Source organism: Hypomesus nipponensis, chromosome 14 (genome assembly GCF_054491055.1).
Source record: "Hypomesus nipponensis isolate SF chromosome 14, ASM5449105v1, whole genome shotgun sequence".
NCBI classification, from domain to species: Eukaryota; Metazoa; Chordata; class Actinopteri; order Osmeriformes; family Osmeridae; genus Hypomesus; species Hypomesus nipponensis.
Genome location: NC_140374.1, coordinates 14,694,192 through 14,720,838, shown reverse-complemented (window position 1 = coordinate 14,720,838; position 26,647 = coordinate 14,694,192). Strand labels below are relative to the sequence as shown.

Here is a 26,647-nt window from a genome sequence, read left to right as displayed (position 1 = left end):
AACAAGGCTCTCTAAAGTCTTTCATGCAACTAGTACTGTTGTTGTGAACACCAACAGAGTTTCAATATTCAAAGTAAAGAATAACCATGAGCAGATGTTGAACTGTAGATACTAAATCCCTATGCCCACAGTCTTGAAGTCATAACATGAAATATAAGTAGGCTATGCATGATGGGTAGTACGTGTTAGCCAGCATTTCATCCAAAAGTTAATTTTGAAAGCAAAGCTTGCAGTTAGTCCGTGTTTTTTTTGTGTTGATGTTGTATAGGTAAATGTATATTAAACTTTCCATGACTTTCCATTTTTCAGTAACACATTGGGTGATTGAAAACTTTGAGGTCATTATGTTATGACCCTGCAACAAAATGTCACCATATTGACCTTGAAATGAACATTAGGCTAACTGACTTCTGACATTTACAAAATAAATCTTGGGAAATGAGGCCTGGTGAAATAAGGACTTTCCAAGCAATTTCAATGGATAACATATTGACCCTTCAAATGTTCGCTTGGAAAGGTTTTACTGCACTATTAGGGCCTGCAATAACACCTGGAGGTGGTTAGCTCATTGGCGAGCCACACACCTGCAACTGGTCAGCACCTAATTAGGGAGTGAGAGAAGGATGGGAGCAGTTTGCTGTCCAAATGGCCGAACTAGCGCTGCACCTCGACAAGAGTTTCCACATTTTTAAGCATGTTTTGCAGAGTAGGCTTTAGGTGGGATTGATGAAAAAGCTGGTGTCTGGAGTCAGTCTGTTGTGTGTAAATAAATTGGCTTGACATTAAAAAAACATACAGAATTACTCCTTGCAATAGATCATAATAGTTCAACATGTAATGGCTAAAGGTCTATCCATGAGTGCAAATATTTGATCAATTAAGTGTAACATTCCCTTTCTCTCTTTCTCCCTTTTCTTTCTCTCCCTTTTCTCTCGGTCTCTCTCCTTTTCTCTCTCTCACTATGCCAGGAACTCTCAACCAAAACAACTGGGCCAAGAAGTACCCATCATGCAACAACGCTAAGCAGTCTCCCATCAACATCGAGGAGGATCTGGCACAGGTCAAGCTGCAGTTCCAGAAGCTGAGCTTCGAAGGCTGGGAACAGGAGACCACCGACAAGACCATCATCCAGAATGACGGGAAGACCGGTGAGAAACACTGGTTAACACTGACGTAAATGTTACCAATTACAGACACTGTCCAACAGCGACCTGCCGTCCTAGCTGTGTCATCACTCTCTGCAAGCCACACAGAAGAGTCCTTCCTTGTACTCATCTATCCATCCTTCCCCTCCCTCCCTCCCTTTTCTTTGTTCTTTGGTTACGTTCAATTTGGTGGAATATTAGACACCAGATGAGGCACTGACTCACACATATTTCCCTAATTGTACACATTATCATTTGAGAGTCGGGATACAATTACCAGTTTCTGTTTGGAGGAGGTACAAGGTCTCTTATCTTCTTTCCTTAAGTGCTATGAAATGTAACACCCTCTATGTTCGTTATACAGTCGTGGTAATTGTTCAGTGTAATCTTAGCCTTATTGTCAGTGTGCCTCCAAAGTGCTGACTGAGTCACACTGTTTGATCTTGTCTGTTCCCAATTCTTGCGTGTGCGTGTCTGAAAGGGTCATAGATGTTTTTTAGTGGATGCATGTGAAATGAATATGCCTTTCTTGGGTGGGATTATGTGTTCACTTGCCCCCCCCCCGTTGGGTGTCTCTCCCCGCAGTGGCGGTCAATGTAGATGGGGAGTTTTACATCAGCGGAGGGGGGCTGCGGTCTAGGTTCAAGGTGGGCCGGATCACCTTCCACTGGGGCCGCTGCAACGCCTCGTCCGAGGGCTCCGAACACGGCCTTGGAGGAGTCAGGTACCCCCTGGAGGTAAGACGCTGGGATCATCACCTTCAGAACCTCCAGCTCAATCATTCAAACTGTTGCAGTACAGATTTTTGATGGATGGATCTGAACCTCTTTCCAGTCTCCTTACAGTACAAATGCATGTCATACTGTCAAGTTATGACATACTGTCATATTCAATGATCATAGCCATGAGTTTAATCCTCTTTTCTAGACGCAAGTCTTTGTAAGGGGGGACCTGCATTCAAAGTTCTGTTTAGTCTGGCATTGGGCCTAATCAGTTTTTTTTTGGGGGGGGGGGAGTGATCTTGAGTAATTGCATGGAACATGATTCCGCAGGGTTACAGTACAGAACAAAAGTGTTCACCAAGCTGACACACTCTGTAGTGCATTACTACTCTTTAAGGGTTTGAAAATAGTTACCACAATGGCTACCACAAATAACACCAGCCACAAATAAGGTGAAGGTTTTAAGAGCCCCCTGATGAAGTGAATGCACTCATCCTCCCTCTCCACCCCAATGTGATCTCTGATCTGAAAGGAGATTGGAATGGTGAAAGCATGTTCTTTCCCCAGCTGAGATCCTTTCAAGCCAGATTTACTTTCTGAGACAACATTTGAGGGGGGGGTAAGATTCACAAGGAGATGTAGATGAGAATATAGCAGCCTGTTTCCAGACTAACTGCCATGTCCTGCGTCCTCCAGCCTGTGTTCTGTGAACTCTTATGGGAACCATATAGACCAGAGGTCTTCAACCCTGGTCCTCAGGGACCCCTGCCCTGCATGTTTTAGATGTTTCCCTGCTCCAACACACCTGATTCAATGGTTGTTACCAGGCTTCTGCTGAGCTAGATAACGACCCATTCATTTGAATCAGGTGTGTTGGAGCAGGGAAACATCTAAAACATGCAGGACAGGGGATCCCTGAGGACCAGGGTTGAAGACCTCTGATATAGACGACAGGGTCGACTCGTAACAGCCTTACTTCTGTGTTTTCCAGATGCAGATCTACTGTTACGAAGCGCTTCGCTTTGAGTCCATCGACCAGGCCATCAAGGAGGGCGGGAGGCTCACAGCTCTCGCCGTGCTGTTTGAGGTACACTTCCCTTTCTGTCTTCATGATCTGAGGAGTGAGTGTGCGTCGGTTTTCCCTGGAGTACGGCCAATAACCAGCCTGTTTTAGATGCAGTTGTGAGGTGCTTGTGAGTGTGTCCTTGTGTGTTTTATGCAAACTCTTGTAGGCGTGTTGGCAGGGTGGGCTGCAGCTGTGCGTACACCTGACTGACGGGTTGTGTTAGTGTAAACCTCAGTAGTAGGCTGTTGTGACAGCCTAGGGCAGTGTGAATGTGGTATGTTGCTGCAGTGTGGGGTTGAAGAGCAAGGTAGAGTTGGGTGGAGTCGGCGTCATAAATGAGTCTGCCAGACAGGTATGTCAGGAACTGGGATAAGTAAGGTGCAATTTTAACGTGTGAGAGACAGACAGAGAGACAGAGAGACAGAGAGACACAGACAGAGAGACACAGACAGAGAGACACAGACAGAGAGACACAGACAGAGAGACACAGACAGAGAGACACAGACAGAGAGACACAGACAGAGAGACACAGACAGAGAGACACAGACAGAGAGACACAGACAGAGAGACACAGACAGAGAGACACAGACAGAGAGACACAGACAGAGAGACACAGACAGAGAGACACAGACAGAGAGACACAGACAGAGAGACACAGACAGAGAGACACAGACAGAGAGACACAGACAGAGAGACACAGACAGAGAGACACAGACAGAGAGACACAGACAGAGAGACACAGACAGAGAGACACAGACAGAGAGACACAGACAGAGAGACACAGACAGAGAGACACAGACAGAGAGACACAGACAGAGAGACACAGACAGAGAGACACAGACAGAGAGACACAGACATGGAAGCTGTGAGAAAGTAAGAAGGACGGGAGGGGGAGAAGCGAGACAGGGTGAGACGAGTTTGACCCTGTCTATTGTGGTGGACAACAGCCCATCTGAACAAATTCCACATTGTTTAAACCCAAGAAAACCTCCCGTTGCTTCATACAAATGGAGGTTTGTGCACGTGAGTTTTGCCATTGCATAGAAAGTGTGTGCGTGCATGCGAGCCTATGCCTGTGGGCACAGCAATGTGTGTGACTGAGAAGAAGAGATTATCCCACATGCCGTCGGGCAACCCTCCTCCACCCAAGCCCCCAAATCAGGGGGGACAGGATGGAAAACCAGATTACCTCCAGCCCCCATTTTAGGAGAGATTACAGAGGAGTTAGACATGATCCACGGAGCTCTGGGTCACAACGCTCTTCATAAGAGGCAGTGTTTTTATGTCAGACAGGCTGAAGATGGCCTCATAATGCAGTAGGCCTACGTTATGGACACTTGTCAAACTAAAAAATATAAACAAGAAAATAGACACCATGCCAATCAGTCTTATGAATAACTAGGTTCAACACATCATATAACACATTAGCTAACCTTACCAAAGCCATTTGTTGTGTGACTATGCCACTGGGAATTTACCAACTGTCTAGCAGAACTGATGACAGGGAATGTTGACATGTTTTTCAGTCGTCGTTGTCAGGCTTGCTTAAAGCTCCGGTGACTTGTTTTGACAACCCAATCAAATGGACCTGCTATTAATGGAGAGTGCATGTCTCTAAAGACTTGTATTCACCCAGTCAAGACATTCCTCTCCGTGTGACCACCAGCTCTATCACGTAGCAGCATTTTTAAATTTCATAATGGCTTGGTTTGTTTGTTTGTCAGAGATGCCACCCACCTCTAGTTACTGTAGGCCTATGTGTGTGTTGGCTGTCACCGAAGCTAAATGAAAACCTGGAACATTGACATAGTAAGCCCACCCATCATTACATGGTGCCTAGTCTTCCTTCATTTTCTCTTTTGGTCTCCTTTCGTTTACACGTTGTATCGTATACACGCTTGCTCTCTCTCCCTCTCTCTCATATACAAATTCTAAAACAGATTTTATTTCTGAAATACAGTCATAAACAACTCTTGCTACAATACACTCCCAGTAAAGCATTTGTAAAATCTTCATTTTCCCATAAGAAGTCCTACACTGTTTCTAACATGCCTTCTTTCCCTTCTCACAGACCAGCGTAGAGGACAATGAGAACTACATGGCCATCATCGATGGAGTCAACACTGTTAGCCGATACGGTAAAACACATTTTTTACAATATTGGATCTCCGATTCAAACAAGCTTCATTTTTCGAAACCGTGGCCATAAATCTGGCTATACATAACCAAAACAATTGCATAAATTAGACTAATATATTTGAGATCTCACCTTCAAACACTACCTCCTAAATGCTCACATTCGCTCTCCCCCCTACCAAATATCTACCTCCCCAATTTATCACTTTCTATTTTTGCCATCAACCATTGTTCTTTCCTCCCCCTTTGCACTCCTCATCCCCCTTCTCTCTCCTGCTCTCTTCCAGGTAAGAGTGGAGCAGTGGACCCCTTTGTCCTCCAGGGCCTGCTGCCAAACTCCACGGCCAAGTACTTCACCTACAATGGCTCCCTCACCACCCCGCCGTGCAGTGAGACTGTGGAGTGGATCGTCTTCAAGAACACTGTGGCCATCTCTGACGCACAGGTGTGTGTCGATGCCACTTGGTATTGTGTACGGTACAGACAGTTTGGGAATGATTTGTAGGTGTGTGTGTGTGTGTGAAGGCAATTAGGAAGTGTGTGCACAGGGGCCCTCCCTGTCTTCCCATTCATCCAGCAGGGGCTGACAGCTTGTCTTTCAGAGTGGCTGGGAGGGGTTTGGGCGTTTTAATTCATGGCCCAGCTCACATAGGCTACAGCGCCATTGCATAGGGTTGGTTTTACACGTCTGAGCAAGTCTATGCGATTATGTGCATATCAGTCAGTCTGTGTGCGTGTGTGACAAAGAATGAGTATACACAACTTTTTTTCTTCTCTTTTGATGTGTGTGAGAAAGAGAGATAAAGATGGGGATCATGAAAAACTGAGAGCGATGGCATGCGCACATACCATGTGGTTCAGGTTAGTCGGAGTAAAGGCTTTCAAGGGCTGATATTTGTTTGATTCAGCGACAGCTTGTGATACCTGTCAATCAAACGTACCCTCTGGGGTGAACACAAGGTATTTGGACGGCTGAAAACTTGTCTGTCACTGAAGCCTCACAAACCTGTTTCCATTTCGAAAAAGCATAGTGTTTACCTCGATTGTCCTTTCTTTCTTTGGGGGCGGGTAAAAGAAAAACCTTTCAAGTTTCACAAGACTAATAAAGACTAGTGTATTTATTAATGAGTTTGGCTTTTGTGTAGAATTGGTGTCTTTTGGAAGACCATAGTACGACTTAGTCTGAATGGAAAATCATAATATTGCTAAATGTGTGCTGACTTATTATTTAACTCATGATTATAGAATGGGATTTATCTTACATACATAAATATTGCAGAGACTGATCAGAAGCACATCAAGAGAAGATGAACAAGCTAATCACTAGCAAGTCCTACAGTGAACTAGATCAGTATACACATTTGCATCCCATGTTGTGCGACAATAAGGATTTAGCAAGCTAGTCCTGTCACAACGTGCACAAATGAGCGTTATATACTGGCCTCAGGTGTATTTCTCCCAAGTCACACTTTTAATGGTTATTGTGGGGAGGTGGTTGATGTCTACGAGCTGTGAGTCAGAGGATAAGCTGTGTACTATAGTGTTGCGCAATCAAGTGAAGTAGAGGAACAGTCAATTTTACAGGCCCAGGTGTATTTGCGTTAGCATCAGCTGATGTTGTTTACTGCCAGTGTGGGTCTTGTGAGTGTGTGGGAATGTATGTCTGCGAGAGTGAGGGATTTTTAGTGTGATGACTGTCTCCTCACTGATGAAGGGGTCAGTGAAAGCATTGCACTATTAGCCAATATAGGTTCGTATACAACCTCATTTATTTATCAAGTCAGTGAGGTTTCCTGCAGCAAAACGGTCGGTCCTACAGTAACACATCCATGAAATGAATCAAGTTAAGGTGGCCCCAAAATAAGGTGTCTTCTTTCCTCTAAGCTGGTAAACTGACTTTGTTGCAAAAAAAACATGTTAGAGAAAGTATCTTGATCTCCAGTGCTGGATGTTTTGTAATACGCTAGACAGGACCTCCTGCAGGTTCTAATGGTGTCTCCTCTTGTTCCTCCAGCTGGAGATGTTCTGTGAGGTGATGACCATGCAGCAGGCAGGCTACGTGATGCTGATGGACTACCTGCAGAACAACTACCGGGAGCAGCAGCAGGACTTCATGGGGCAGGTGTTCTCCTCCTACACCGGCACAGAGGAGGTCCTCACACCTAGTACGTACCCACTCTGCCACCTTCCTGCCCACCAGGAGAACGCACGTTAGCTACAGTAGCCCGGTCTATTTCATGGCTAACATATTAGCTAGCCCAGTGTAGTTTGTGACTATTAGCTACAGTAGCCCAGTGTGGTTGGTGGCTAACACATTAGCTAGCCCAGTGTCGTTTGTGAATAACTTTTCAATTGTTGCCCAGCATAGTCCACTCTTTGACATAAATGTTACTTGTATTTAAACACAATAAAAGGCTTCAATTGTAGAACTAAACTGACCTAAATATTCAAGGAAATCTGTTGTGTGCTCTGCAATAATAGGTATGTTGTGATCATAAGTCAGTTGTTATTAATCAGATTTAAAATTGGCAGAACGTTTGGTTTTATAATCAACACCATGCAAATCCTAAATAGGATTGACAGCATAAACCTACATGAAGATGTAGCCTATTCTGTTAATCTATCACATCTAAGCAACTAATGTTAAGAAACAGTAGACTGCTTAAACATTCAGTTTCAAGTGAAGGGAAATAAATCTTGGATCATAAGCATACCAAAATATCTTTGTGACACTTTGCTGACCTATAAAAGTTTCCAATGGGGGAGCTGTAGAAACACAAGGGGATAGCGCTGCACTGGTAACCCATCTGTGAAGTAGCCTACCATCACGGCAACGATGTTGCTCTATTTTAGGAACCCTTTTGCTGGGGGCAGCTTTGAAGCTGCTCATTGCAGGCATCACATACAGGTCAGCTGGGCCAATAATTGTGCATGACACACACACTCACACATGCACACACAGTGGTTCTTCTGTACATAAACAGTAGTTCTACATACTAACAGGCACACAGTCACTTCACACGTATGGCTGTGCAACTCATTATTTGTGACTACATGGCTCGACAGGTTAACTGGATAGACATCATTCTTCATCAGGACTTCAACAGCTGTCCAGACAGTTGCTGGACGACATTCCTAAATTATAATACTTATTAACCATGCCTTGTGGCTGGCTATGTATTTTTTTTTGGTAGTCAGCATACTGTAGTTGTTACAGCACAATGTGTCTATTTTAGAACTCCTATGTGCATGTTCTTGATTGTATGTTAATATGTATCTGCACACACTTTTATGGGTATGACTAACTGTGATTGTTAACATCTTTGCATGTGTGATATGTTTTTCTCAATTTTAGGCATTGGGCAAATGTTTTACTCTGTGTTCTTGGGCTGTTGATGGGTAACCTTTTTGGGAGTCTGCCCACCTTGCTTTTGTAGGAAGAGATTTTAATCCATATTTAATTTGCATTTAGTCATTTAGCAGGCGCTCTTATCCAGAGCAACTTACAGTAAGCACAGGGACATTCCCCCCGAGACAAGTAGGGTGAAGTGCCTTGCCCAAGGACACATCGTCATTTGACACAGCCGGGAATCGAACTGGCAACCAGATTACTAGCCCGACTCCCTAACCACTCAGCCACCTGACTCCCTATTTGATGTAAAATATTGAATGGGTTTATTTTTGGGGGGTCAATAGGCTTTCATCATACATGCACTACCATACTGTGCTGTATCATTTTCTGTTGTAAACATTTGATGTGATGGGAATTGGACCATGGAGAACTGCTATTGCATAGAACTTTCGATCATACTCGGATTACATATAAATGTTTTCAATTATTTATCAATTGTTTGGGGTTTTGTTGTTTCATATATTCAGCATTCCTCACATGGAGGGCATGTAGAACTTGTTGAACCTGAGTTGGAGGATTCTCCTTCGAGAATGATCTTGCTGTCCGTCTCTGCCCTCTTGTGTTGGAAAAGTGGTAGTAGTACTCTACTTGTTTAAGCTACTCTCGACTTCTCCATCTTCCTTAGCATGAAGCCCTTCAATGCAGAGGACGTTACAAACCAGATTAAATGATTGTTGATTATTTGGCAAAGCATAAACTCGCCCTCCACCCGACATCAAGCCCTCTGAACCCTTGACTTTATGTCCAGCTCTAAGAGGATAAATCGGTCAGGGATTTGTGAGTGTGCGACTCAGCCCTAGGAGGATGTGTGTCAGTGGCTTAGACGCCATTCCCTGACGATTGTTTCACGTCAAACTTCTATTGATCCAGTGCTCAGTGTCCCCCCTAATCTGAGTTAATCCCCGAGTGTCCCACAGTGTCTCTGTGTCGGATCTGCATTATCTCTGGAGCGCTAATCTGGGATGGTGAACTTTGAACACTCAAAAGGATAGGTCACGAGGAACAAGAGTGGTAAACATCGTTTTGACGGACGTTTAATTGTTTTCGGTGTCTCTGTTTAGAAGTGGGCAGTATTCCAGAGTAATGTACCTGAACCTAAGGTTGTACGCTGCCAACAGCGTGGGACTCAACATTCCGTCCTTCTGTTTGGATTTTGAATCAAGAGTCTTTCGCAGCTCACCTTATGGGCTTACTGTGTCCATCTGGTCTCTCAGATGCTGGCCTTTCCATCAATCCACCCCTTACCTCCTCTCTCTCTCGCTCTCGCACGCACGCGCTCTCTGACCTCCCTCCCTTCTTTCTCTCAGTCTGCAGCTCCGAGCCCGAGAACGTGGAGGCGGTTCCACACAACTACACCAGCCTGCTGGTGATGTGGGAGCGGCCGCGGGCTGTGTACGATGCCGGGATCGAGAAGTACTCGGTCACCTACCGGCTGGCACCTGGGGAGGACACACCCGCCTTCCAGTACCTGACTGATGGGGACCAGGATGTGGTGAGGGCGAGCTGGTGGTAGTTGGTTGGTTGGTGGTAGGAAGGGAGATTGGAATAGGTACTGTGGGTTGGGTGACGTGTCAGACGTCAAGTTGAATTTGAATGAACATTGAACTAGCTTTTAGTCCCCCTCTGAGGTTACACACATTGTTACATTGTTTCATGTTCAGGATTTTTGATAAAACCATCACCCACAGCACCATAATACTCTGGTTGTGGTGGTAAGTGGCCAGATGGCAGGATACACACAACAAATCAATAGGACAATACTAAGACGACCACAGGGCTTCGCCTCCACTCTTTTCTCTCCTGAACGTCTTGTTATCCTTCCTCTGTCCACTAGGGGGCGATCCTCCAGGACCTGCTGGCCAACACCAGCTACGTGGTCCAGGTGGTGGCGGTATGCACCAACGGTCTGTACGGCCGTGTGAGTGACCAGCTGATGGTCGACATGCCCATCGACGACCCCGGTAAGAGCGACCGTGCCCGTCCCTACCGTGTCAGCCCAGGCCGTGTCTAGAGTTGTACCCCCCCGCAGAGACACCATACCTAATATGTAGCTCAGTAGGCTGATCTTTTGCAAACCAGTTAGCCGTGTCTGTTTGTGTCTTTCAAAAATACAATCAGGAGTTCAGATAACTTCAAACTCAGTTTGCTACAACATTAGCTCGTTGGCTAGGTTGTCATCTTGTTACTGTGTACTAACTCAAAAGTCCCCACAGATCTCTCCGATAGTCTCTCAAATATACTCACTTAAATCCTTCTTTGAAATCGCTCACCCTCCAAATAAGAAAACTCTTTCAAACCGTAAAAACATCATTGTCCTCTCTCCGACGTTATGAACTGTCGGCATGCCAATGGAACCATCTTGGATGTCATACAGACTGAATCATGACATCCGTCCAATGACTGACAGGAATTTGCCATTTTAGGACCCGAATCTCCGTCCATTTCTTCTCCTATCATGTTCTCCTCCTTTTCAGTGTTAAATGCACGTGTTTAACATACTATGTGTTTTACTCTTGTCTACAGCAACACTGTTTCCATGTGCTTTCCTCTGTATCTTCCTCTTAAATGTGATTTTTTCTATATTCCTAAGATGTGGAAAGAACATGTTTGGTTAGAGGTCAAGGGTCATTTCCTGTGTCCCCATTTCACACAAAAAAGACAAAGCCGACATCTTTGTTTTTGCACCCTCTCCAGCTATCACAGTAAGAGAATGTTTGCATGTGTGCAGCATTTGACGTGCACTGGAACGGTAATGTTGGTATCTCTGTATTTGCTGACTAAAGTTGATAATAAACTAATGTGACTTGCTAAAAATGCTCTCATCATATTTCAGTATGCATGAATGCGCTTTTACATTGAAATGATTTGACAGTTGTGTGACTGAACAAGTTGTGATAACAACAAACTTGTACTGTGGCAAAGTTGGTGTAGCGACCATACAACTACCATCAGATCATTTGTGGAGCCTGGTTTATATGTTCATTCACTCATTCCCTCTCCATTTAACTTTTTAAAAACTCACCTCATGCTTCACAAACCAGTCTGATCTGGCCTCCATGATGTGTAACTTAGCCCCATTCAGGTAAGAGGCCCCATTGTCCCCACAACCCTTGTATCTGTGGACGTGTTTGTGTGTTGAGAATCTACCAGGTGCATGGAGGGACTGCTAACATCCCAAAAGCGATACTACAGTGTATGCGTGTGCGCGCGCATGTCAGTGTGTTTACACTTCTCACAAGTACTTCCTTTTGTGTTTTTGACCCAAACAAACAGATTGAAATACTACTACTACTACTCTACTTTTTGTTTGTTTTTTCTCTCACTCACCTGTTCTCTCAACGTGTTAAACCAGCAATGGCAATAATATTCACAAATATTCTGAATCTGGGGTTGTCTTTGGTCAGAATATTCTGCATATTTTATGCAGATACTGTGGATCAACTGAGAGAACCTTTGTGGATATCAAGCTCCAGGTGGACTTATCAAAAGGCCTTTCCTGAAGACTAGTCTGTGTTTTAAATAGTATGCACTTAATTGCTCAAAACATTGCAATGAAGATGTCGTACACACAGAATGGTTTTCATGTTTAATTTTACAGATTCTCAGGCACCTTTCCCTCTGGTTTTCCTATGCATTTTCTGTTAACCTATTATCGTTGAGATAATGTAATTGGGAACTTCAACAAGTAACTTCTATAAAATTTGTTCTGTTCTTTTTTTTTAAACACCGTTTATTTTCATTTTCACCTATGCCAGCACCAGATAATGTGATGGAATGCTGTATTAATATCAGTTTGGTAAAATTCTGCTTTAATGTATTATTGCACTCTTATTTTGTTAGCAAAGTATCTCAAATTGTCAAACTCTTGCTTATTTTCAGAGGCTTACCCAAACCTAGATTCAACAGAATTTTCAGAGGAGGTAAGGATCATAGTCCTTTCATGTTCAAGTCTTTTATTGTCAGATGCACAGAACAACGCAAAGTCAGACTGGGCACTGAAATTCTTAGGACAAGACAACGCAAAGCAACCTGGCATAACATAACATACGTACTCTGAACATAGATTACGCCTCTGATATGAAAAGATATAATAATAATATATAATAATAAACCACCTAAATATACAAAATAATATACAATACAGTATACTTAACCTCTAACACACATAACCTTATAAACTTATACTAACCTAAAGACAAGTGAGGCAACAATTAGTGCACTGTTGCTCATATGAAGCTATTAGCTGAAAGTGACAGTGTGTAAAGTGGCTAGTGAGATTGTGGTGAGAGTGTATCACTGGCCATTCAGAAGCCTGATGGCTTCTGATTCACCCATAAATTTCTTAGTTTTTAGAACATGTGTCCTGCAAGTTTTTGCTTATGATTTAAAGCGTTTCCTTTATTCCCTAACTCCTTAACAGGACGACAGTTGGTCAAACCCTTCTTTGGCCGAACCAGGAAGTAACCAAGACAATGACATGGACTTGACCACCACACCCACGACAACTCGTCCGACTACACGTCCACCAAACCGCATCTTCCCTGGTTTCACAACCACCACAGAATCTTCCCTCAAGAAAACCACAGAATCTGCCTTCAAGCCCCACCAGCCCAATCAAGCCCGGACCTCCACGGAACCAAGTGTAAAGCAACAGACGACCTCCACAGAGCAAAGCAGGGGCACCACCCCGCCTGGCCCCGGCAGTAGAGGCGGGGTCAGCACCCGTCCTCCCTCCAGCAGGGGGGGCTTCAGCAGCACTACTTCCATGCACAGAACAACCGCTACGACAGGGCCGTCTCGCGCCGTTTTCACCCTGACGTCCCCGTCTGGGGTGGAGAAGGTCAGAGCTGCAGCCCGACCCGTTACCATCGCCGGAGACGCGAGCAGCGAGGCCACAGATCCAACACCTCTCGTGGAAAGCCTGCCGGCAGCCACCTCCGCCTCCTCTTTCTCTCAGGGAGTCCCGCTGAGGCCTACAAGTCCCAGCATGCCCTTTGTTTCACCCACCACCACCGCCTCGCCCTTTGGCGGCATTCTCTCGCAGACCACTCAGCCGGTGTTCAACGGTGAGCGTCCCTCTGTCGTCCCATCCTCCTCCCTCGTGTGTGGCACCATGGACCCCAGTGACCCCGGCAACGCCCCCGCTGCCTGCCTGCATGTCCCTCCCCCCTCGTCTAGACCTGTGTCGTCTGTGCCCTCCCCTGCTCGGGAGCCCCCGCATGCCGCTACCGCACTGTCGTCTAGTGGGGACCACTCCCTGGCCGCTCCCACCCCCGAGTTCCCCTCCCACACCCCCATTCCTTCTGCCCTCCCTCACCCCCTGCACCCCCTGTCTGGTTGGGAGACCCCCAAGGTCCTCTCTGGTGGTGTTGGGTTTGATGATGATGGCGATAGCGGTGATGGTGGTGATGTGTTGTCTGGTTCCTCGTCAGTGGCCTCATCGGGTGACCCCCCCCCTGTGTTTACCGATACCCCTCCTCTCCAAACCCTGCCCGACCCCGCCTCATCCGCCGCCATGTCGTCTGAATCCGTTTGGGACCCTTCCGATCTCTCTAGATCTGTCTCTGCAGCAGCCTCTCTGTCCGTCCTCGACCCCACCCTCCGGCCTTCGGCTCTTCTGTCTAGTGACCTGTCCCTCTCCGGAGCAACCCCTGGCCTCGGAGACGCTCTCTCCGGCGGGCTCGAGGACTACCCTTACGCGACCGGGGGCGCGGTCGACTCGTTTCTCTCTGGGGCCAGCGGTGATGGGTATCTGTTAGCTAGTGGCGACGTGGAGGCCATGTGCACCTGCTCTCTGGAACCGTCGACGTCGTCATCGTGGTTGCATGCCTCTCCTCACCTCCCGTTGCCCTCGTCTGCCCAGGGCACGGCTAGCCTAGAGATCTACTCTAGCAGTGGGCTTCCCTTGGGCTCCAGTAGCTACTTAGATGACCTCCTCTCTCCGCCTGTGGCCGGTTCTTCCTCCGACGGCCTGCCTCTCTTCCCCTCTCATAGCGGTGTCTCTCCTCCCCCTTCCTCCTCCCTCTCCCACCCCCCTCTCTACGGTTCCCGCAGTTACGTGCCCGTTTCTGTTGCAGCCACGGCATCTGGCTCCGAGGACGTCAGATTCTCCACGTCTGACACGTCCCAGGGCCCCCGAACCCTCACCCCCTCCAGGCCCACGGCCTCCCCCCCCACCTCCACCCTCTCTCCCAGCCTCACCCTCGACGGCGCGAGTACAGATGGCGCTAGTGCCTCTGGCTCGGCCTTGTTCGGCGAGTCTCAGGAGAGCCTACTAGATCAGGAGTGGGACAGAGTTCAAAGTTCAGCGTCTGGCGACGGCGCGCTCCCGTACACGACCGGGGTCGCGCCCTCCGTCACCGCCCCCTCGCTCACCACGGAGACGTCCCCGGTCACTCCTGACGACGGCGACGAGCGCTCCTCCGCGTTCTATTTCGACGCCGAAAGCGGCAGCGCCGTCGCCACAGAGAGCGGCGGCACTGCGGTGAGCGTTTCCATGGTAACCTCGCCCACGCCATGGTCGCTGGGTGGGGAGGAGGAGAGCGGCTCGGGGCAGGGCGAGAGCCCATACGACAACGAGACGTCTTCCGACTTCAGTATTCCCGAGCGCACAGAGAGAGACTCTGAGGAGGATCCTGTCGAAGGTAAAGGGTCAATCGCATCGGAGGGCGGCATTTTTCTCTACGCAACCTGCGGGGGCAGAGTTTGTTACTGACGGGAAAACGACTCCTCCCATGATGCAAAGGAAACAGGAAGAGGCTTGAGGATTCACCAAAAGAGTTGACTAACCTACCCACCTGTCTGCGAAAAACTAAAATGTCATCATTTAAGTGTGTGTGTCTGAGAGTGTGCATTTTCACACAGTCAATCGTACGTTTTGAGGGGGGCCTTGAGAGAACCTCACCATAACACATCTTAACCACACGTCATTGCCTTGTAGTGCCAGGAAGTACATCTAATAACCTACTGCTTTCTCACCAGCCCACTTCATATCATATGTCCTTTGTCTTGTGTGCTTCCGTGCCTTACCTTTTCTGCACAAACATCTGATATCACGCCAACAATATACCCCAAAACAACATTTTGGACCAATTCTTAAAATACTCTCAATCAATTGTATGTTTGAACTTCAGCCAGCAGTAGCGCTTCATAACCAGCAGGTGGCAGCAATTATCTTTGTTTCCCTGCAGACTACCTACCAATGTCAAGGCAACAAGCATTTCAGCACAAATTCCTTGATTTAAATCTATTTAGCATTTCAAAACTAAATCATTTCGGACCTTGAGGTGTTGAATTTGAAATGCCTTATGAAAGAAGCGGAATTGTGCCATTTGTACACATTCTTAAAGGTCTTACACCACAATTATCTTTTGGAAAGCTTACATTTAGTGCCAGGTTCCATGGCTTCCTGAATTACATCATTACGTGTACTCAAAAATTGTGCTCCAGTCTTGAATAACCTTTTAGCACATCTCTATGTACAGTAGACACCAAAATCCTTTATGGGGATCTCCTTCTATTCTTTGTCATCCATCACCAGCAATATGTAGGAATGTATGAGGACACCAGAGCTGTGTCGCACTATCTTAGGAATGCAAAGTTGATCCCCAAGTTTATATATTCAACATTCATCTCGCGCTCAAACACAAAGGTAGGTTTGATGTGTTTATGCCCATGGTAAGAGTAGTTTCCTCACTGGTTTGCAAATGATAGTCAGGACTCCGAGGAATACCATCTGGCACAGATTCTGCATGCACGCATTAAGGCCTGCATTCAGGATGCATTACGTATGCATGCTGCATGGTAGTCCCTTGCTTTCACATGCAAGTCGTGGTGGATGACTGTGAGTATTTTGTTCATTTTTCTCATTGTGTAAGAGTGCCTTGTGTACGTGCGCTGTAAGTGTGCGTTAGATGTGTGAGAAACCGCCTGCGTCTGCATGTCGACCACGCACTATTATTGTTTTTGGCGTGACCCCTGACCCTTGCCCCCTGCCTCCACCTCTACACAGAGGCCAGTAACAGCAGCCACGAGTCCAGGGTGGGCTCGGCACGGGAGAAGGAGCAGAAGGCCGTGGTGCCCCTGGCTGTGGTCTCCACCTTCACCTTCCTGGGCCTGGTCATCCTGGTGGGGATCCTGATCTACTGGAGGTAGGACCAAGACGGGGAACTCGGGTCTGGTGATCGCATTGCTCATGGTGCAGTTGTAGCTCAAGAGTTCAGTGGGTTATAGCGGAAATGGAAGAAGCAGTAGAATGTCAAATTGTTTAGGTAACTATACAAGAATTCTGGTAAAAAAAAAAAAAACTTCTGATTAAAAACAGGGATCTGAATAACATTGGTGATGGCAGATTTCATGTCTCCGAGTGGCGTCGTCAAAAGCGTCAACAAATAAATGCTGACAATAGGCCATAACACACAATATGCCATAACACAGGAGTCCTGTGCTCCCTCCCCGACTTCCGTGGCCCCAGCCATGACCTGGATGCGACTGCGTATAATCTTACTAAAGGCTTAAGCTTTTACGAACGTCTTCTTTTCGGCATTGATATGGTTCTGGTCTTCCCTTAGGGACTGGCTCCATAAGACCCAGTGAGGCTGATACCTGACATGTTGTTAGGGTTAATCTGCCACACGCGTTCTGGAGAAGGCTTTGGGGGGTCATGGGGGTGGGGCGGGATGGGGGCAGTGGAGGGGATGTGTCAAAGGTCTGTTTTGTTAAGCCATAACTGTCCGGGAGATCTAATCTCCCCAGACAGGGCCCAATCTTCCCGGAGAAAATGCATGCACCCTCATTCACTGTGCTGAAAGCTAGGGCCTAAGTTGGCTTTCAACACCGGTCTCACACTTAATTAATGTTAATAACTTATTTTGTATTGTTAATTTGATTTATTTTTAAATTAGGCTTTTAGTATAAAGTTCTGATTTGGGGCTTTTCTGATGATGCCTCTTGACTGTGATGGGGAATTGACTACTGGAACTGAGAAATAACTCAGAAATCCAATCATTGACACGTTGTAGTGAAGATAAAAATATTTTGATAACCTTTTTTTGATTTTATGATTGTACAATTTTCATCTCTCTTGGCGCAGAAACAACATATTGTTCATGTTTTCTCCTGTGCTTGTTATTGTACTATGCGATTGAGGAGTGGTAAGCCTCTAGTAATCTTTGCGTTGTGTGATTAATTCTCAGATAAAAATGTACGCCTACCTCAATGAACATCGAGTTGAGCGCGCGCCAGTGGTTGGCGCGAGCGTTGGGGGGTGGGGAAAAAAGGGCCTCGTCTTGATTATGTCCGACATGAGGGAATTGTGTTTAGCGTCTTGTAAAACGAGTGGCGGCAAGCCCAGTGGTACTAATCCTATGCGTGTTGCGTCTCGGTACGTCCCACGGTGACATGGTGCGCATTTGGCCACCTCACAGCTGTCCATTTGGGGTCAAGCAAGCAGTCTGCGCGAGGTATTGGATTAGTCATGTAGGCTACAGTATTTCGACTTGAACCCTTGAGGTGAATTGATATTCCATTTAATAAAAACACAAACACATTACACAAGAAAACGACAACGTGTATGATTTCTGACGTAGGCGTACTCTTTATTTTTGTATTTTTTAAACATAGAGTTGGTGTCTTCATCAAAATACTATATCCAACTGTGGCCTTGAGGAGAACATCTTTGAAACCAACCCATTTAATCTTACAGGGGTATTTCTGTGCAGGCTAATCCATCCTGTGATGTCCATTTTTGGCCAACATAGCCCAAGTTTACCAGAAAGACAGACAGGGTTCATCCTGTTAAAAACCTGTCAAGGATTAGAGGGAACATCTTTTTTCCTGTGTTATGGAAAGATTACCATTTAAGGTCCAACATCTGTGGTGTGCCATTTTCATCTTCCAAGACAGAACTACAAAGACAATTTCAAGCCTTTCATTATGCTGTCTTCAACGAAGCTTCAAGGTCCCACTTTTTTTTTTTAATTCAGGATTCCTATTTTTCATTAAGTTTTACCCAAGCAGACAACAACACTGACACAGTTTTGTATCATGGTATTAAATAGTGAACAGTATACGTATTGTGTCATCCCGAGCAAGAGAAATGTAAAACGCGTAGCAATATGCAATAGTTTTTTTCTGAAATTAACTTCACAATTAACATGGCGAATATACTGCGACAATAACCTTTATTTTGTACAGGAAATGCTTCCAGACAGCCCATTTCTACATTGAAGATACCACATCACCTAAAGTGATACCTGTGCCTCCCATGCTTACTCCAGCAGGTAACACACACACACACACACCGCCTTATTAATTCAGTTTATTTGGCATAAAATCAAAACGTTAGATTTCACAAAGCAGGCATATGGACTAGCTTTCCTTTTACTAACACAACATTACCAAACATCAGGATGACTAGCGGTTCAGAAGAACAGCCTTCAAAGCTCAGTGCTCATCTTTTAGAATAATGATTTGACCATTATACCCCCCAATCCATGCTGTTAATACAACTATCAAACACACATACTACACACGAGATGCGCCACAATATTGTCGATGTAGGATTGTTTGCTTCAGATCAATATCCTGTTAGTGAAATGTCTATCAATATCTGGAGTGTTCCATTTTCAGACTCTTAAATAACAAGTATATTTGTTCCAAAACAAAATCTCATACAGTATAAATGGACATGATATTATAATTGGGGACTGTGTTTGCTCAGTATCAATGCCTTCTTTCCTGTCTGGTTGCTTGTGTTTTAGATGAGCATGACGCGTTACCAGTGAAGCAGTTTGTCAAGCACGTCGCCGAACTTCATGACACCAATGCATTCTCCCGAGAGTTTGAGGTGCACAGTCACACAGTCACTACTCACTGTTCGTTTGCTCCCTCACAAAATATTGCAGTGTTGAATTCCTCGAACCCTTGACCCCCCCCTCTCCCACACACACACATATCTTCTTTACTGAAAAACGGAAACGAATCAGATGAGTTTGGCAATAATTGCTTTACTCGGTGCTGTGATAGAACGGATGTCATGTGTTTAGGGTGAGGGACTGAAAATAAAACCTGTACCACGACGACAACAAACAATGACTTTGCTACGGCTATTTTCATTTGAGTGTTTTGTAACCTGCCGTGGAAATATGGCATATTGTGCCCTTTGCCCTTCAAAATAACCCGCTATGAAAACAAAGTAAAAATTCTAGTGGTTTGTTCTATACGTTTATTTCTGCCTCCATTTTGTTAAACAATCCAATCGTCGTTTGGAATGTTGATGGCTGTGTTGTATTTCCTAGTCGGCATGTGAAAGGTTAATGTGATGCATGCTGTGTAACAAATTGACTCTCTCTCTCTCTGTGTCATTGTCATATTACTGCGCAGCGTACATTGACGGGCCCAGCATGACAAGGCTTATGTCCTTACACGTCGGTCCAAATGTTTTCCTATAAAAACACACTCACTTAGTAATAGACATCATGTGGTCTAGGAAGGAGGGGACAGGGCAGAGTATTTGTGCAGGCTGAAGAGTTTGTTGATTGTTGAAAGAAGTGCTTTGTCTACACGCCAAAGTAAATTCTAGGTTCTTCTGCAACACTTTACATCAAGGTTTGAGGTTACATTGTCTACCATGTAACTTCAAAGCAATTCCTATGTACCTACCTGTTATGTTTTTACCATCCCAATTATGCAGTTCCATGGTGGTTAATGTAAGGTGTTTCTTGTTATTTTAACAATCTATATAGACACATATTTTACATTTTGGCTGTTTAAATAGATCAATTACCAACTGAAAAGTCGTTTGTTGGTTGTCAATGACAGCTTGACATGTCCTACGGACAACATGGCCATAGGGTCAGTCCGACGGCAAGCCTTATTCCTTGGCTCAGCTTCCTATAGTCCGTCCGAAGCATGTACAGTGTATGTCGATATAAATATACCGGTGTAGTGTCTTGTGTGTCTTGTAATATGTTATATTTTTGCACTTTTATTCACTGTGTGTCACGGAACATCATCGCTGTGCTTTCTGCATTCACACTCCCACCATTAGATATTGAAAGAGTGTTACGAGGTAAGTCACATGTCCCCTTTTGTTTTTAGCCACGTAGCATGTAGCGATCAGGTTTTTCTGTGTCAATGCATGACGTGCCACAAACGGCCAATGTTTTTTTTTGTTTGTTATTTGTGTGTTATTTGGGATGCTATGATTGCAGGAGTGACGTGACAAAGAACTGCTGTGTTTTCTAGGAGGTGCAGGCATGCACGGTAGACCTGAGCATCACCACAGACAGCTCCAACCATCCAGACAACAAGAACAAGAATCGATACATCAACATCCTGGCATGCAAGTATCTGACGCGTAGAACCAACACATTTATATTTCACATCCCTCTTTATCGAGTTCCTATTGGTCTTTGTTCCGAGTTCTTGGATCTGTCTCCGTCTGTAGATGACCACAGCCGTGTACGACTTTCACCCCAGACTGACAAAGACGGGAAGACTGGAGATTATATTAATGCCAACTATGTGAATGTAAGAAATCTTCATTCCACTTTCAGATGAGCCTTTTGAAACAACAGATGAAAGATGACTTATTGTCAGGGCATCCTTATTGCACGTGTATCAAAAATGTGTAATATTAGCATCCGGTATAATCCCAAAACTAATTTGGAATGACTCATTGCTTGCTGCTGCCCCTAACGGCCTCTTCTCTCCAGGGCTTTAACAAGTCCAGGGCCTATATCGCAGCCCAGGGGCCTCTGAAGTCCAGCACTGAGGACTTCTGGAGGATGGTGTGGGAGCAGAACGTTGGGGTCATCGTCATGATCACCAACCTGGTGGAAAAGGGCAGGGTGAGAGACTGACACTCCTCCATGCTGTCCACTAGCTACACCTCATCAGCAAGGCGACGTCAGGAAACAGCCATCTGGATGATTCTGGATGGCTAATGAGGACAGAAATAGACTGTATACTTGCATGCCTATTTGTGTTGTTGTTTTTGCTGTTGTATGATGGTTAAATGTTGCCCCCTCCCTCAGAGGAAGTGTGACCAGTACTGGCCGCTGGAGAGCCAGGAGGAGTACGGCAGTTTCCTGGTTACCCTGCGGAGCACCAAGGTCCTGGCCTACTACACCCAGAGGACCTTCACCCTCAGGAACACCGGTGTCAAAAAGGTTTGAGGGAATTTCTCGTCCCCTTCTTCCCTCACTCTTTCCAAGCAGACGGCCTTGTAATCACACTTCTCAAAGCAATGTTTGCTGGAGAGCAAGTAGTTCTACAGTCTCACTCCCCCCGCCCCCCTTCAAAAAAACAACTTGTGACTTATGTTTGCACTTTAATCTATCCGGTTTTATAGAATCTTCCTTCAAAATCCGCAAGGACACATGATGAGTGCCAATGACTTGTTAGTGGAATAAAACATCTTATCCCAGTCGATTAACTTCCTCTTCTTTGTCCTCTGACTGGCAGGGATCTCAGAAGGGGCGCAGCAACGAACGAACAGTGACCCAGTATCACTACACCCAGTGGCCGGACATGGGGGTGCCAGGGTACGCCCTCCCTGTCCTCACGTTCGTCCACAAGTCCTCCAAGACCCAGACGGACGACATGGGGCCTATTGTTGTGCACTGCAGGTGGGTTGTTCTAGGGTACCGGATGGCCTGCGTTCACGCATGCTCTTAATAGGACCTTAAGTTCCGGTGTCCCTTCTTACTCACTACTAGGCTTAAGGGTCTTTGGATTGGACATTGACATGCTTATCATATCAGAGATGAGGTATTAGTTCTGTAACTGAATTAGGAAAGTCACCAGAATTCTAGTCCACTGGTGTAATAATCATACTGTACAGAATGTTCCTTCAAAACAACTTGATGGGGAAACTGTATCCTTGTATTTTACTGTTTGAAGAATTGCCTGTTCTGTTGCATGTGATTGCAGTGCCGGTGTTGGCAGAACAGGCACTTACATTGTGTTGGACAGCATGCTGAAGCAGATCAAAGAAGAAAACAGTGTCAACATCATGGGCTTCCTCAAACACATCCGCACACAAAGAAACTACTTGGTTCAGACAGAGGTGAGCGGTCATTTAAACATAAACGGAGGATAAACATTACCACTGTAGACCGAAACGCTGACCAAGAAACAAACAAACAACTGTATTTCCATGAAATATCATAGGTGTGCTTAGGCTGCAGCAAGATTCCACTGCTGTTTGATTTTGGTCGAGGTTTCATAACCTATTCCAGCCACAACTACAAACACCCTTCCGTAACAGTGACTAAACAGGCACAACAATAATAACAAAAAGAAAAAATCAAAAGTAATTTCTGTTCTATTTACTCGAATCATTCAGGAACAATACATCTTCATTCACGATGCCCTAGTGGAAGCCATTTTGGGCAAGGAGACCGAGGTAGCGTCCAGCCACATCCACAGCTACGTCAACGACCTCCTGACCCCTGGGCCCTCTGGCAGGACCCACCTGGAGAAGCAGTTCAAGGTAAATGCTTGTCAGACTCTTGTGCTGTACGTTTTCACAGTAGCTAAGAAATGCACCATAGAAAACTGAAGCTATTAAAGAATAGTTAACCTTCTGATGAGTGCATGTTTTGGAATCATCAATAAAACCTTCCTACACTTCAGACGGATATCTGTGAAGTCGTGCCTTACATATCGTCTGCACTCTGCATTCCTTATATGAACGCATTAAAGTACAAGACAGCAGGGGTACAAAAAACGGTTTTAAAATGAACAGGAATCCTCTGCTATTTGAAAAAGGACAGGTGCAGATACTAACATAAGTTCTGGTGCCAATGTCATTCCAGTTGATATCGCAGGCCAATGCCAAGCAATGTGACAACTCTGCAGCCCTGAAAGAGTGCAACAGAGACAAGAACAGAGACTGCTCTTTGGTGCCTGGTGAGTTCCAGACATTCATCTTCACTGTGAAAAGGTGCAACAAAAGCCCGCCAGTCCTGGTCACCTTGAAACATTGCCTGTACAACAAACAACGGAACAAAAATCCTTATGTTGTTTTTTTGTCTTGCCAAAGAAGTCTAAATGGCATGTTAATGTACCCTGGATGTGTAGGATGTTTACTATAATTTCCAGTATATATATATATATATATATATATATATATTCAATTTCTGTTTACAGTTGAAAGGTCGCGAGTGTGCTTGTCTACCGTGGCTGGTGAAATGTCAGACTACATCAATGCTTCATACATTACCGTAAGAGCTCACACTCATAACTACATGAAGAAAAGGCTGCATTAAGCGTCAGGTGCTAAATAGTAGTAAAGGAACAACAAATTTAAAGTCACAGGCTTGGTAGACTCATTCAAGTCACTGGTTACAGATAACGTAGTACTACACACTACCGGTGACGGCTGGAAAACATTTGTTTCCACAGGGGTACCGGCACAAAACTGAATTCATTGTGACCCAGAATCCACTGCCTAGCACTACCAAGGACTTCTGGAGGATGGTCTGGGAACACAACGCTCAGGTCATCGTGTCTCTGCCAGGACCCCACAGTCCAGTGAGTGTCCCTGCTTGCTTAACAATAAGCTCATACTCCCAGTGGATGTTAAATCTAACAAACCCTTTCACATCAAGAACCAGAGGTTTACCCATTTCCATCTGAAGTGGGTTAACCCATTGCTGATCCATTAAGTCCCGGTTAGCACACAAGGGTTGTTGGGTTCTGGCATGCCTAAAAGCGTGTATGTTTGTGGGGGGGGGTGTAAAAACCTGTGATTCCTGTTGTTGTAGACTAACATCGAGGAACCTACTGCCTACTGGCCCCACAAGGACCAGCCAGTCAGCTGTGGCATGTTCTCTGTGAGCCTCAGGAGTGAAAACCACCTGTGCCTGGCCAATGAGGAGATGCTGGTGGTTCAGGACTATGTCCTTGAGGCTATGCAGGTATTGTGCAACACCCAATGAGCTTGATTCACAGAAGGACTTTTTACCAACTGATACTAAAATGAAAAACATTTGCAATAGGAAATTGACCGTTTTGGGGAGGGCAATATCCTCTTGCTGGCTTGGCCATGGTTAAATCGAATGACTTGTGAATGGAGTGGAAACAAAATACAATAAACAACGCCTCAGTGAAACACAGCTGTTATTTTACAGTTTAGACACTGCCATCTGCACCCCTGACATCACTCTCCGACAGACACATTTATGTACACACACACACGCGTGTCAATAATACATTGTTGCTGTTCACTTGCAAAACTATTGTTTAGGAAATGTAAAACCTTGGAACAACAAATTAACTGCATATAATAGACATCAAGACATTGACTTATTACTCAGTCACCAAGAATCAATTTGTGAATGAGAAGGGTGCTTATTGAAATCAACATGTTTTCAATATGGCAACCTACATAGTTGGTTGCCATGATGGAGAATTTCACTGGATTTAATAAAATGGTATACCAAAATGTATAACTGTGATAACTTGGTTTTACAGTAGTTTGCATTTTTTGTTTGTTTTAAGGAGTGACAGTTGGCAACCATTAACGTTTAGCCAACTTAGGGTTATGTTGCTACAACATAGGTTACGATTTGACACTGGGCCCATGAAATCTGATGTATGCATTGACCTTGATATTTACTTAGGTTGTAACAGTAAACTATACTCACATCATTGTCTTCCTGGTTGACAGGATGACTATGTTCTGGAAGTGAGGCACTACCGAGCACCACGCTGGCCCAACCCAGACAGCCCCATCAGCAGCACCTTTGAGCTCCTCACCCTGATCAGGAAGGAGACAGTCTCCATGGAGGGCCCCATGGTGGTCCACGACGAGTAAGACCTCTTAGGATCTGTTTGTTAATCATTCATTCTTTTAATTATCCAGATATTAAGTTCTTCATACATGTTTGATCAGTTACATTTACGTTTACATTTAGCAGACGCTTTTATCCAAAGTAACTTCCAAGAGAGCTTCACAAAAAGTGCATAGGTCAATGATCATAAACGGCAAGATTGTCCCAAGTTGCGTTACTGTCTTGTATTAGCAGTAAGAGACATTGGTACCTTTTTAAATCGTGTTGTTCTGCAGTGTTGGGGGCGTTCCAGCAGGAACCTTCTGTGCCCTGTTGACTCTATCCCATCAACTGGAGGCAGAGAGCTCTGTGGATGTGTTCCAAGTGGCTAAAATGACCAACTTAATGAGACCTGGAATCTTCACTGACATTGTGAGTATATACTGGACTGCGCTATTCTATCAGATTATATTTAGCCATTTTCCAGTGTACCTGAGGAATGACCATTTTGTTTGTGAAACATTCAAACCTCATCTCCGGTTGCCCCATGCAGGACCAGTACCAGTTTTTGTACAAAGCTATTCTGAGTCTGGTGAGTACGCAGGAAGACGCAAGAATGCTTCAGTCATCTGATAACGGTACTAGCCTGGCCAGTCCTACTAGTGCTGCAGAGAGCCTGGAATCGCTGGTTTAACCACAGTAAGAACTCCCTAATGCCGATCATAAATGGACTATCTCCGGTTTCTGTTTCAAACGGAACTGTGTTTGCCCCCCAACCGCTTTCTCCCATACGATCCTGTAATGCGTGCCTTTGTATATTAATCTTGTACTTTTTAACGACTTTGATACAAATTGTAAACTAACTTTCCAGTTTTTTGTCTTAAACTGCTCCCTTCTGATAGCCTGGGAAGCACATCTTAAATTTGCTCTGGCAGATCGATCTGTCCACCCAGCCTTAATAGTGCCGGGACAATCGCAACCATTAACCTAATATGGGGTAGGTTTGATATGATGACTGTACAGAGGAGCACCGCTGAGGCATTTTTGTAAACAAACAAGATTGTTTTGTTGTTCTGATTGGTTGTATCATTGTTACATTGAGGCATTCAGGTCTGTGTTTGTTGATAATGCCCCTTGGAAATAAAAAATTAACTGAGAGGGTCCAGACTAATATGCATTTGCAAATTGATCTGGCCAGGCTTACCACCTGATGTTTTCTTGACTAAATCTTTTGCATATTTATTGGCAGGTAGATTAAGAGGGAAAATTCTACTTTTTGTGTTAAAATACATTTTGTGAGGGGCCAAGCCACTCATCTTCCAGTTGTACATTGTAAGTACTATTTCCTTTTGTAGCAGTGGTGTGCTTTCAATTCGAAAATCATA

The 26,647-nt window shown here is 45.1% G+C and overlaps 2 protein-coding genes and 1 long non-coding RNA gene across 6 annotated transcripts in view; 2 read left to right on the top strand and 1 right to left on the bottom strand.

Moving 5' to 3' along the window:
* LOC146258754 (receptor-type tyrosine-protein phosphatase zeta-like) overlaps positions 1 to 26,465 on the top strand; it is a 46,269-nt gene extending 19,804 nt beyond the window's left edge. The window contains exons 3-30 of one of the 4 annotated variants that reach the window (XM_084673247.1): positions 969 to 1,148; positions 1,731 to 1,882; positions 2,859 to 2,954; positions 5,005 to 5,071; positions 5,357 to 5,514; positions 7,084 to 7,234; positions 9,789 to 9,973; positions 10,316 to 10,442; positions 12,361 to 12,401; positions 12,902 to 13,547; positions 16,493 to 16,631; positions 18,676 to 18,761; positions 19,242 to 19,327; positions 20,531 to 20,551; positions 20,728 to 20,824; positions 20,930 to 21,012; positions 21,198 to 21,332; positions 21,519 to 21,653; positions 21,949 to 22,112; positions 22,417 to 22,552; positions 22,832 to 22,978; positions 23,304 to 23,397; positions 23,638 to 23,711; positions 23,893 to 24,021; positions 24,255 to 24,407; positions 25,160 to 25,302; positions 25,559 to 25,694; positions 25,816 to 26,465. In XM_084673247.1, coding sequence (XP_084529373.1) covers positions 969 to 1,148; positions 1,731 to 1,882; positions 2,859 to 2,954; positions 5,005 to 5,071; positions 5,357 to 5,514; positions 7,084 to 7,234; positions 9,789 to 9,973; positions 10,316 to 10,442; positions 12,361 to 12,401; positions 12,902 to 13,547; positions 16,493 to 16,631; positions 18,676 to 18,761; positions 19,242 to 19,327; positions 20,531 to 20,551; positions 20,728 to 20,824; positions 20,930 to 21,012; positions 21,198 to 21,332; positions 21,519 to 21,653; positions 21,949 to 22,112; positions 22,417 to 22,552; positions 22,832 to 22,978; positions 23,304 to 23,397; positions 23,638 to 23,711; positions 23,893 to 24,021; positions 24,255 to 24,407; positions 25,160 to 25,302; positions 25,559 to 25,694; positions 25,816 to 25,956 — 3,902 coding nt within the window. In that variant the 3' untranslated portion in view covers positions 25,957 to 26,465. Of the gene's footprint in view, positions 1 to 968; positions 1,149 to 1,730; positions 1,883 to 2,858; positions 2,955 to 5,004; positions 5,072 to 5,356; positions 5,515 to 7,083; positions 7,235 to 9,788; positions 9,974 to 10,315; positions 10,443 to 12,360; positions 12,402 to 12,901; positions 13,548 to 16,492; positions 16,632 to 18,675; positions 18,762 to 19,241; positions 19,328 to 20,530; positions 20,552 to 20,727; positions 21,013 to 21,197; positions 21,333 to 21,518; positions 21,654 to 21,948; positions 22,113 to 22,416; positions 22,553 to 22,831; positions 22,979 to 23,303; positions 23,398 to 23,637; positions 23,712 to 23,892; positions 24,022 to 24,254; positions 24,408 to 25,159; positions 25,303 to 25,558; positions 25,695 to 25,815 lie in introns of all 4 variants that reach the window. The other 3 variants (XM_084673248.1, XM_084673245.1, XM_084673246.1) reach the window with 3 other exon arrangements.
* LOC146258756 (uncharacterized) lies at positions 13,595 to 15,311 on the top strand. Its single transcript, XM_084671691.1, has one exon. It carries the CDS (start codon positions 13,595 to 13,597, stop codon positions 15,194 to 15,196), a length of 1,602 nt encoding a protein of 533 aa, XP_084527817.1. The 3' UTR covers positions 15,197 to 15,311.
* Positions 21,525 to 25,967, bottom strand: LOC146258755 (uncharacterized). Its single transcript, XR_014729824.1, has 3 exons — positions 25,534 to 25,967; positions 25,137 to 25,319; positions 21,525 to 22,960 (listed from the first exon to the last, which is right to left on the bottom strand). It is a non-coding gene; the product is annotated as an uncharacterized LOC146258755 (long non-coding RNA).
* Positions 26,466 to 26,647: the final 182 nt, after the last annotated feature.

Excerpts from the sequence above, each read along its gene's own strand:
- LOC146258756 (XM_084671691.1), top strand. The coding sequence starts at position 13,595 with ATGGACCCCAGTGACCCCGGCAACGCCCCCGCTGCCTGCCTGCATGTC.